At 39.6% G+C, this 12,501-nt stretch overlaps 1 protein-coding gene across 2 annotated transcripts in view; it reads left to right on the top strand.

Annotated features, from left to right (window-relative positions):
• Window positions 1-4,513, top strand: part of LOC126293351 (transmembrane and ubiquitin-like domain-containing protein 1) — a 48,224-nt gene extending 43,711 nt beyond the window's left edge. For both annotated transcript variants that reach the window (XM_049986545.1, XM_049986546.1), the window contains exon 6: window positions 2,037-4,513. In XM_049986545.1, coding sequence (XP_049842502.1) covers window positions 2,037-2,329 — 293 coding nt within the window. In that variant the 3' untranslated portion in view covers window positions 2,330-4,513. The remainder of the gene's footprint in view (window positions 1-2,036) is intronic.
• The last annotated feature ends 7,988 nt before the right edge of the window (window positions 4,514-12,501 follow it).

Below are 12,501 nucleotides of genomic sequence, written 5' to 3'. Positions count from 1 at the left end.
CTGTGCCAGGCTCGCATGGTAGAAAGCATTGCAGCTGTGCAATTTGGTGCCAATTCCTTTGCGTTTTCCATTAACCTGTGTAGTGCTGAGTTTACCTTGTAAGACCATAATGGCAATATTGCTTTGGTGCGCAACTCTGAGCAGAACAGAAGATGGAACTGGTTTTTGTCTCTAGTAGGTTGTCGCTACGGTAGCTGTTCTGTAATCTGCTAACTGCCGATCACATGGTTATTCTGATTTGGATGTAATGCCTGTCGATATTTCAAATGGAAACATTGTTATTTATGGACTGTACAATTTTCAAATTTGTTTGCTATTGGCCAGATTAAACTTTTAAATCATTATCAAACAGTCAATAAACATACCAAAACACAGACAGAAAAACATGTGGGTGTATAAAAAAAAACAAAGAGCAGTATTTTTAATTCAACCTTCTACGTCCATTAAGATAAAACCTTTATTTAGCTCGTCACAGCACATGTAGCGTGGAAATTAACCCACCCACACATGTGGAAACAGATACACACATTAATGTGATCTGCATAAAATAGGAACAGAATGTTTATAATGCATGTACAATATGGCTTAAGTATGTATTGAACAACAAACCACTGGCAGTCCACATAATTTCATGCACCAACATAAAATTTATTCTAGTGATGCATCCAAATGCAGATGGATGTATCCAAATGCAGATGGAGGTACAAAACAGTGGTCCCAATGTACAAAAATGTGGACATTCCATGAGAATAAGTTTGAGATTGATATATAAAGTGATGTGGATTCTCTGTGGTTTGTTGTTCAATACATACTTAACTTAAATTGTACATGGGTCTCCCATGTACATTATAAATTTTTGGTCCTTATTAGATACAAAACTCGCATTAGTGTTTACCATAAAGTTCTGATCCTTTAAAGTTGAATTTCTGTGTATAAAACAGCTTCAGATGTCTGATTACTTTACAGACGAGTTCATGTGTTATAAATTTTCCATTGAGCACTCTAGCAGGAAAAAGTGAAGGAAAAATTTCAAATTTTGTTTAAAGAGTTTTGGAAGATGGTGTGGAGCACGTCCACATCTCACCACTGACTTCTACTATCAGCCACACACAGTTGACAGCAACAAGTGTATGGGCCTGAAGATGACGTTGTTAACAATGTTGAAACTAGATGCCAAAATAAAATCGACACCTTAAATACAGCTGGAGGAATTTCTTCATTTTTAATATAAAGGGCTTAAAGGTGGGCCATCGTCACTGTAAGTCTTGCCCTATGCACCGTCCTCCCACCACCTGTATCAGCCCTTTAATTGGCAATACTTATGCTTTCAAAAGGAGAGCCACCTCTGAAATAACAGATTGTCGATTATCCATTTCTGACAGCCATTTTCCTTTGTATATCCTGCAGTTCCCCAACAGTTTGTCATGATAACCCTCTGGAGGGCATCCGACAACTCTACCAATGAATGCCAAGCCATATAACTGCTTGCTTAGTGGCCTCAGGTGGATCAACATATAATTGACTTGCTCAATTTGTGAACCTCTTTTGTTTGAATAAATTTTCTATTTTTTCTGAAATTGTAATAATTTTTATTGTCCCTACATGTACATCACATCTAATGACTTCTCTCTTATTTGGATAATTCCTTCATAGTGTGTTTTTAGCGTATTTTGCCTGCCGTGACTATTTCTCTTTCCCAGCATCACCCATCTACTATTTACACATTTCTTTTATAAGTGTCACGTGTTTTATTCCATTTGTGTTTTGGTATATTAATAAATTGGTTGATAATGACTAAGAAGTCAAAATTGGCTGATAGCAAATAAATGTGAAAATTATACAGCAGATAATATTTTCATTTGAAAAATATATTGAGGCTGTGGATTCGTGCAGACGAAATAATGTTGGTGTTAGTGATATGAATCCACAGATAGGAATAAAAATTGTTTGGTAAGCTACCTTATGTATTATCTGAATTTAGTTTTTCTATTTGTAATGGTTTTAGTAATTGTGTTTTGTTTGGCTTGTCAAATCAGGTATGGGATCATCGTCCCAACTGCAGTCGAGTCTCCGGGGCAGCCTCACACTGGGGGGCAGTGACGCTGGTGTGGGTGGAGCGGTGGGGACAGAGGGTGGACGTGAGTGGGACCTGGGCAATGTGCTGTTCGCATCTCTCAGCCTGGCGCTGGGGGTGGCCTGGTACTGCCGTCTGCAGTACGCCCAGCTGTTCAGCGTCACAACGACAGTTGCACTCGTCGGGCTCACTGGGGTTGTTGCCTTCACTGTGCTAGGCACCTACATCCCAGACCAGGATGTCGTGCGCCAGTAAGGGGAGGAAGTGCGCAGCGCGGGCATACTTTCCTGCCGTCTGTCCCTCGTGCCTCGAAAGTTGTCGAGTGGATAATGTTAAACTGTTATCAGAAAAATGCGTACTGTATCTTCCCTTCTAGCTGCGTGAAGGTAAATACTTGTCAAGGAGAAGGGTAACTATATGGATTACCCACTTCTTTTTGTTCATAAAATAAGAAACAATTATATCTCTGTTCTTCAGAGATTTTTTTTTTCCAAATGTCAGCCAAGTTTGCTAACAATCTGACAGAGCCATTTCGTCATCTTTCTGTCACAAAGAACTTTCCACTGATGTGAGAGAGAATATGATGCACAGGCAGACAAAAATAGAGTGCTGAGTATGCGTTTGTTTTGTCACTTTCTAATCGCTACTGTGGTTATGGTTTCTGTCACTTTTGGTGCTGTAGATTTCCATATTCTTTGCAGGTCACACCTGTGAGGAAGGATGTTTGTTGTTAGAAGGTATATCATGGGAGACCAAATTTGTGCTGGTAATTGTAAGATTGAAAAGGGTAATTTTCTGACAGTAAGGGGCAATTGATAAATACAGTTCCTCCACTCCTCTCTCCTCCCCTTACCTTTACTCCTTTTTCAGGCTGCATAATATTTCCAAATATTTTATTTTATATGCATTGCTTGTCAGGGACGGTTTATTCAGTGACATCTAGTAGTGAAGGGCTTCACGTGCAGCATTGTTGTAATGTAAAAGGTTACAAGGAAATACAGTTGCATTGGATATAAGTTGGGTGAAATTAAGGATTCCGCAATGTCTCTGTATGCTACTTTACACATTAGAGCACAAGTAGTTGGTTTCTAGTGTGGCTCACAGCTTTCAGTCTCCCATGATGATTGATCTTTCATACTCAGCTGCGTAAAATTGTGTTTGGAAATGACTGTCAGACTATGACAAGCCACTGGTTTATTACTGGAGAGAATTAATTCTGACTGTGTTACCACAAAGGAAAATTTGATGTAATTGTAACCTGGTTTCCTGTTTGTTTCATTCTCATTTCTGCTATATGCTCTTGTAAATAAGTACCACATGTGGTTGGAAAGTAATTATTCAGCACACATTCAGTGCATGGTTTCTGATTTTGTTTACATTAGTTGATGAGTACAACCTGCGTCTCTGTCATAGACAAGAGAATTGTTTGCATTAATATTTTTTCTCATTTTACTGCAGTGTACACATTGATAAGTAAACATTGGCATCATAACGAAATTAAGGTAAATTGCCCTTAACGAAAGGACCAGTTCATTATTTCTTTTATTATTTTTAATAATGCATACGGATCCTCTCTAGTATATGACTAGTCTAAAAACTACAAAAGTTTGTTGCTGTATGTAACTTGTGACAGATATCATAAGATCTGCAATATCCAAGTGGCATGACTTTGGAATAAATGTGTTTGTGCTGTCAGGTTGCCAGGTGATTATGTTATACTTGATACACAGACGGGTAAAAGTTTTCATTTTTTTTTTAATGTGTAGTTAACACTTGAAGAAGCTTTGTTATTCTCTTTCCTCTAGTTGTGAATATAGAGACTGAAAAAGTTATTTAGTACCACAGGAAAACTGTCTCCTCTATTTACTGTAAATACATGTGAAATAATTTATATATGTATATTATTGTACAATATGAAGAGGGTGTAATTAAGGACTGGCATGTGTGCAGTATGTATAAATATATATATACATCGTTGTTTTACTGTTTTTATAATTTTATGTATTGCCTTTTGTATCACAATTCAAGAGAAAACTCTAAAACTGAAATTCCTACCCTTTGAAATACAATCAGATAGATTAAAGAGCAATGTGTTTATTTCCCAATACACAGTACATACATGCATTTCAGAAATTTAGAAAGAAAATGACATAAATGATAGTTGTCAGTAAATTTAGAAATAAGGACAAAATATGCAGTTCTGTTCACGGGGGGCCATTGCTTGTTTTGTTGCTGAAGTGTAGATTGAAATTTGTAAGATGTGGCAAGTGCCAAAATTTTTAGCCATTGTGTTGAAGAAAATGTGTACATAGTGCAAATATCATTGGAATTTTCTATGTGAATTCTTCTAAGTACGAGCATGTTAGGGTTATCGAGTTTATTTATGAAGCTTGTTTTAGTAAACAGTATTCTTGTGATAATAAAGTTGCTGACAAAGAATTGCTAATTTGGGCAAATTCTTATGTACAATTGCGACACAAAAACAAACACTGTATGCGCTAACATTTGAATTGTTAATGGAGAACTTTATTGCAGATCTGTAAAACACAACCAAATTTTATGTACAGTGTCATAACAGGATACAAATGTTCTGTCGTACATATTCCATCATTACTAAGTTGTTTGCTCTCATTTTTAGTGCTTTATTTTCTGTCACAAATTCATTGAAAGATGATGTAGAATGCTGTAGTTGACCCATTTTCACAAATATTTTTCAAGCACATAAAGAACGTCACAGTGCCATTACAGCTGTGCTCTGATTTCAGAACACAAAATTTAGGAATGGAGAATTGACACTAAAATGCAAGACAAATATTTATTCACCAGTTGATAAGAAGTTAATGCAGTAATGGCAAATCATTTGTGGAATATACCAAGCAGTGTAGCGCAGTAAGACATTGAATTCTTGAATGGATCAAGGGACAAATACCTGTTTGGCAATGTAGATGTTTATTCTCCAGATTCACAAATGAACTGAATTTCTGAATGATTTTTTAACACATCGACTGCTATGAGGCCCCCTGGTGGGCACAGCAAAGGTGCACGAATGACGCCATATACTCTCCTCATGCCGGTGACCTCACACTCCACTCCGTTTAGTATTATATAGCTTTGGCTGGTGGGTAAATTTCCAAAAAACAAAGTTCAAAATGTCGATCAGGGTATTGTGTATGATTTCCTGTACACCTGCATCGACCCCAATGAGAAATAAAAATGAATTCACAGTACTGAACTATATGCTGTAATAAACTGAGATGAGCAAATGGCCATCGGCGGGCGCATAGTGTCAGGTGTGAACACCTGCTGTGTCCACTGACAGCTGCATGCAAGTTGATGTTTTAAATAAGGGGGTGGCTGATTTAATTCCTTTTTTTTGTCCATTTCTAATTAGCGTAACACTGGAAAGAATTTTACGCTCGTGCTATCTTCCAGGGTGGAATGCAAATGATACGAATGAAGATGACTGTTCCCCCATGAGTTGACAGTCTGCATGCTGCCATGTGTCACAGCATAACTCTGGAATGCCTGACATCTGGTCACAAAGACCCCACTGTCTCCCCACCCCTTGAATCTCTTCATATCGAGGCATGCTTCTATGTGTAACCCACCATTTAAAATATTAGTCACCTCCTTATGAGTACCCTCTGGTGACTCGGGAACATTGTAGAACTGGAACAAGCAGTCACGTGACTGACCACCACTGCCAATTGCGGAAGTGGTGTGTGTGTGTGTGTGTGTGTGTGTGTGTGTGTGTGTGTGTGTGTGTGTGTGTGCGCGCGCGCGCGCGCGCGCGCAGTGGTGAGCTGCCAGTCTACTTTGTCTGCTGCCTTTGTTGCTCTCACATCAGAGCGCTTTTTACATAGTCTTACAAGTGTTACATCCTGTGTGAAGCTAATTCAGAAATTGCTATTATGTTTGGATGTGCTCAAGACCACTCTGTGAAAGAAGGTGGCCAGTTTGGAAGTGTGCCAATGTGGACTGTCAGACTTGTCTATGAGAAAGGCTGTGCCACTTGATGCACATACAACTCAAATGGTTTCCGAGTGAACATGGCAAAGGGAATTTTACGCAATGGACATTCATAGTTGGGTACCACACACGAGACCATTTTCACTACGTGTCTAGCTGCTCTGATAATGATGATGGTGGTGTTGGGTTGAGGGGCACTCAACATCATGGTCATCAGCGTCCGTACATGTTCCCAGTCTTTCCAGTTTCAGCACTTCCCGAATGGTGAGATGGTGATGATGAGGACAACACAAACACCCAGTCCTCAAGCAGAAAAAATCCCCGACCCAGCCGAGTATCAAACCTGGGACCCTGTGATTCAGAGGCAGCAACACTCGCCCTTTGACCACGAGCTGCGGACGGCATGTAATGTGATCCAGTGATTGCAGTTTTGCCTCTGCACTGGTGGCCCATCTAGACAATCAACTTGTCAACTGCTGTGAGACTAGCAGTGGCTACAGCAGAGCCTCACAGCTGACTGTGTGGCCCGGCCTGGCCTAGTGGGGAAACATCCATCGCTGTGTGTGTGGAGCCGACATGTTAATTTTTGGTGTACGGAGGGTGGATTTTATGCTAGAGGTGGTTCTGGATTGTTTTGATAACGACTTGGATCCATTCATTCACACTGTGTAAATAAACATCCTCAGTGATTAGATATTGCCCTCACTTCTACATCTTCTCGACAGGTATGCTGTGGATGCAGCCTACTTCCCAGACGATAAGTGTTCACAGGGCTGCATATTCCCAGTTTGATGAACCGTCATGCAGACTATTGCACCTCTACCGAACTAAATCACCTAACATTAATCACACAGAAAATGTTGAGGACTCTTTGGGCAGGGGATGAAATATAACAATAATTATCCTTTCAATCTGGGAGTGCTTTGGGTTTCAGTTGTCAGTCAATTGACTGCAGATGCATGACATGTCTGAAGAAACTTACGGACTGTTCCTCACTGAATTGAGGCTTATTGAGTTTAGAGGCAGTGTTATCTGGGATTAGCACAATGTGTTCTGGGGTGTCTAATTTTCTCATTGGAGGCAGTGTACCCTTACATCTGTATAGGCTTTGAAACTGACTTACACAAGAAGGACCTACATTTTAACATGGACACCATGCTGTGGTGCAGTGTGACATTTTTCTCGTATACAAATAATTGCTAGAGGTGGCAGAGGTGATAAGTGACAGTAAAAATCCTAGGACTGGATGCCTAAAATATTCTGGAGGTAAAATACTAAACGAAACGAAAAGGACGCGGAGGGAGATTTTTGGAGTGAAGCTAGAATAGGAGTGGAGTCTTCATGTTCAACCAGTACATCAAAGAAGCAATGTTGAAAATACATTGGTGTGCAAAACTTAAGGAGGAACTAACTTTCACACCATGTGTCTCCACCAAGTAATATACGAGTTGCTCAATGAAACTGGGACCATACATAAGAAGAGTTGCTACAGTATATGCAGAAGGTAACTAAAAGAAGTATCCAATGAGACAAACAGAAATGACACTTTTATTCAGAGACAATAATTACACTGAAGTTACCAAGATTTATGATGGCCCCTGCACATAACAAAAGGAGTTGGGAAATGGTTAATAGAGTGTGTAATCACCAGGGACAACAAAGTGTGCTCTGCAATGTGATCTCCTGCCAGCCAGCCACAAGGCCGGTAAGGAGTTCTTGTCGTTAAGTGTTGCATTCCTCCCACAGAGTGGTTGACAACGGCTGGTGCTCAATTGCTGCATATGGACATGCTGCTATACCTCAATAAAGCATCCCACATATGCTCAATGGAAGTCGAGTTGAGGGGTGTGTGTGTGGGGGGGGGGGGGGGGGGGGGGGAATGTGGTAGACCACCAGTACATTTGCCATTTTATCTCATTCAAAGAACTGCTCCACCTGTCCTGTTCAATGCAGCTGCACACTGTCATCCATAAAAATGAAGTTTGACAAATGCACCCCAGAAAAGATGTACATGGGGAAGGAGTGAAGTGTGACAATAGCATTCACTGGTAAGTGTACCATGTCCTGGGACGCAGAGGTCAGTACACCATGCCACATTATGCCTCTCCATTCCGTAATAGCTGGACCATCAAAAAATCATATTTGACGATGTTCGTGGGTGCATTACATAATTGCACCTCTCGCCACATGAGGGTATGCTTAGAATCACTACCCAAGAGTGAATCTTGCCCTCACATGAGAGAAGCACGCGAGCCCACCCTTCTTTGGTCGAGTCCCTCACACTCTCAGTACCACCGCAAATGGTGCCATCAATGTATGGGTGTCAACAGAACACCACTGTACTGGTCATCAGGCAGAAAGACCAAACCCATGCAGTCACTGCACGACTGAGGAGTGTGAGGCTGTTTGCTTTGCAGTGGAATTTGGCTGCAATTGCACCTGCTGTTTTTTAAGTGGAGCCTTTCTTGTTGCCTGTTGCACAATGTAGCAGCCAGATGCCATAGTTGACTGTGGACAACCACCTTATCTCCTTTGGGCAGCAGTGCTTGTGGTTCACAACACTCCCCGTGCACATGAAACTGCGGTGAACAATACCAAATTCTGGACTATACTCGTCCCACTTCTTATTCTTCCCTGTATGCAGTCATCTGAATATTGCTGGGCACGCTATAGTGAAGAACACCACCAGTGTGAACTTAACTGCTCATTGATTGACACACACTGTCTTTCCCATTCCAACTGCCTCTTGTTGTGGTGCTAGCCCCATGTGGTGCTATAGTCACACTGATCTCATGCTATGTGATGTCCAATTTTCTGTGCACGACTTAGAGACCTCTTCCAACATGCTCTCAAACTTTCGTTTTATTTTCACCAAGTAGTTAATATGTTATGTTACTTTATCTACCTCATCTGTAAGTTTTGCAGTATAGTGTATAAGAAAGTTTCAAGGGTGAGATTAAAATTCAGTATGAAAGAATATCAATGATAAGATCCACTAATAGCATTGTTATCCACAGTGACAGGTAAGAAGAATTACAGAACAAATTGAATGGAATGAACAGACTACTGTGTACAGAATATATGAAAGGTGAAAGTAAGAGGAGTAGCAAAAGTGAAATTAGCAATGAACTTTATAATAAAATTTGGAAACACACAATAGACAAAGTGAAAGACTTCTTTCTATCTTGGAAGCAAAGGAAGACAAAAAGCTGATTAGCATAGCAAAGACAGCATTTGTGCCCAATAGGATTCCACTGATATCAAACATTGACTTTATTTGAGGAAGAAATTTCGGAGAATGGAAATTTGGGAGACAGTATTGTATGAAAGGGAATCATGGATTGGGAAAACTAAATATGCAGTGAAAAGAAGTGTTTAACGTGTGGTGCTATAGAAGGATGCTGAAATTAGGTGGACTGATAAGGTAAGAAATGAGGTTGTGCTTCATGAAATCAGCAACTTTAGGAAAATGTGGAAATTAGTGACAAGAGGAAAGAATAGGATGACAGGACATATTCAGACACCAAGGAATAATGTTCGTAGTACTAAAAGAAGCTGCAGAGGTTAAAAAAAATCTGTAGGGAAAGACAGAGGTTGGAATATACCCAGAAAGTCAAGAAATAATTGAAGTCATCATATTACGTACTGCTCTGAGATGAAAAGATTGGCACAGGAGAAATGGCAGGACACATTGAAACACTCAGAGGACTGATGACACAAAAGGGAATAAATACTTATGAATAGGGAAACTGATAACAGAGAAAAGTGATCTTGATACCAACCACATATAGGGATACCAGTGAAGATGATGATTGTGATAATATTAATGAACTTGGCAAATATTTCAAAATGGATGAGAATTTAATCATATAGGGAGACCAAACTGTAGATGATGAAGGTCGAGGCAAAAAGGCAATGGGTTATGGAACCTGAAAATAAGTGAGAAGTTATAAAAGCCACTTGAAATCAACAGCACGATGTGAGAAAATTATGAAGGAGATTCAATGTTTATTTTTGAATTTCAAAAAGCTTTCCACGAACTGAGAAGGAAGAAATGCACAGAACTCTTGCGAGCATCAGGCCAAAGTTTTGAATGAAATTTATGTCACTGGAGAAGTTCCTCCAGACTAAGAGAAGCTTTTAAGAAAGCAAGAACAGATAAAAATGTGAAAAATACCAATCAATCTAACATCACATGCATCAAAAAACACAAAGTGTGGAAGGGAAAACTGAAAGTACTTTGGTTCTAAGTGAAGCACGACAATTCAAGAAGCAACTTTAGACAATTCAAGAAGCACCTTTAGCACTGAAGTTAATAACTGAGACCAGATTTAGGAGAAACAAAAAAATATGCACTGCATTGGTACATTTGGAGAAAACTTTTATTAATGTGGAGTGGCATCAACTACATGGGCAGAATAGTAATCATTTGGTTTTCTTAGACTCATTTGCAAATATATTTACTTAGCAATGATATTTGTGGCTAATAATAAGAGTGAATTTAGGATTAATAGTGACATTAACAACTGCAATACTAAAAGTAAAAATAATTTCTATATATAGGGTGCATCCCTAAGTAGAGCTCAAAATTAAAATTTATATTCTGGGGTAAACCAGTTGCCAGTGAACATCAGGTAAGAAACTGGTTTCATACCATAAGGACCACAAAATTTTGAATATCTTCCAAGTAATTTGAACACATAATAATGAAAATGTCCGCCTTAGTTAATCACAGGGTGTATACGACCCGGAACAACCGTGAGATCCAGAAAAAACCCAGGAATTTTTTCATCCGGGAGAAAACCAGGAAAAACCCTGACATTTTTTAGAATTCCTGGGAGTTTTTCAGTAAATTTTTGTAATTTTGACTGGTAAGAACCGATACTCTAACAAAGGATATAACTGTATCCTGCTACTGCAGAGTAATTCTGCAGCAATAAGACTTGAATGAAAGAAGAAACGAAAATAAAACTTAAACTGCAGAGGAAATGTGCCCTATACAACAACAAAACACAGTACTCATACAAGTGCCTGCCAACAGCAAAATATGTCAAAGGCCTTAGGAAGACTATGCAATGCTTTGTAACAACAAATTGCCTCTGATGATCGTGACGTCACAACTGTTTACATTAGATATTCGTTTTAGCAGTTAATAGCAGGTTCATGCGTACGCACAGTTAAGTAGTAGCTTCTCCCGCTTCTGGCTGCAGAAATGTGGCTGATGGCTGAGTAAGCAGTCGCAAGCAGCTAGATGTTACCATGAAAAATTTTACTGGAACGCCCAAGCTGTCGAATTCATGCATGCGAACAGGCCCAGATCTGGGGGAGAGGGGGCAAATTCATATTCTTGGGGAAAAAAAACCTTGTTCCACAAAGCGCCTAGCATCCAGCGCACGTTTGTCTATTGATTATTCATATGACTTTGAAACGCATCCCTGTTGATTTTTGAGCATTTTCAAACACATTCTAAGTTGATTTCTGAATGAATCGTAAGTTGATTTGTAAGTGCGTACACAGTGTACATGATGTCTCTGTCAGGGGAATCCTTGTCGCATGTAGAAACAAACTTTCCTACAGACAAAAGGGGCTATACGAGCTGAACGGATGAATGCCAACAGCTGTCTGATTGTGTGGCTGATTGGGTTTGCGAATGATAATTACTAGCAATATCATAGATTCAGACTACCGGATTGGAAATAAACGGATAATAGGTAAGAAAGATTACATATTAAAATGGCTCTGAGCACTAAGGGACTTAACTTCTGAGGTCATCAGTCCCCTAGAACTTAGAATTTCTTAAACCTAATTAATCTAAGAACATCACACACATCCATGCCCAAGGCAGGATTCGAACCTGCGACCGTAGCGGTCGCGTGGATCCAGACTGAAGAGCCTAGAACCGCAATTATGTATCTACCTTCTCGGTGTATCCAAGAAAATTAAATTTTGCCGGAAAATTTTGGCCGGATTGCTATACTAGTAAGGGCCAGTTATACAGTCCCCGGCTAGCAGCCACTTTAAGTTCTAGTCTGGAAGTAACTCGGAAAATGCGTTGTACGAACACGTAACAATGCCTAACTGGAGAATAATCGCGGGATAAGTAAACTGGTGATTCTGGCAGAGTTAGTGAAGTTAACAGGCAAATAAGCTTTGACATTGACAGGAATAGTTATGGAATTAGTGATAACAAGACTCTCTGTTAGAACGAGGAAGGAGAAGAAATGGGAACATCTCACAAATTATGGAACAATATGACGATTCCAAGTTCGTATAAAAATTTCGCACCACTACTTTTCGATCTCATGGTTGAAAAACTGGAGTGTATGAATTAAGTGTAAAACTATTTCCTAAAGTAAAGCTTTTTGCTTGTAGAAGGCCTAATAGGCATTTGATATTGGTACTTTGTGAATTATATTCTGTCACTAACAAATGACCGTTAGTGCCGAAACAGTCTTGTT

The sequence above is a fragment of the Schistocerca gregaria genome, chromosome 10 (assembly GCF_023897955.1).
Source record: "Schistocerca gregaria isolate iqSchGreg1 chromosome 10, iqSchGreg1.2, whole genome shotgun sequence".
NCBI classification, from domain to species: Eukaryota; Metazoa; Arthropoda; class Insecta; order Orthoptera; family Acrididae; genus Schistocerca; species Schistocerca gregaria.
Note: the sequence above shows the minus strand (reverse complement) of the source record. Positions and strands in the feature narration are given on the sequence as shown.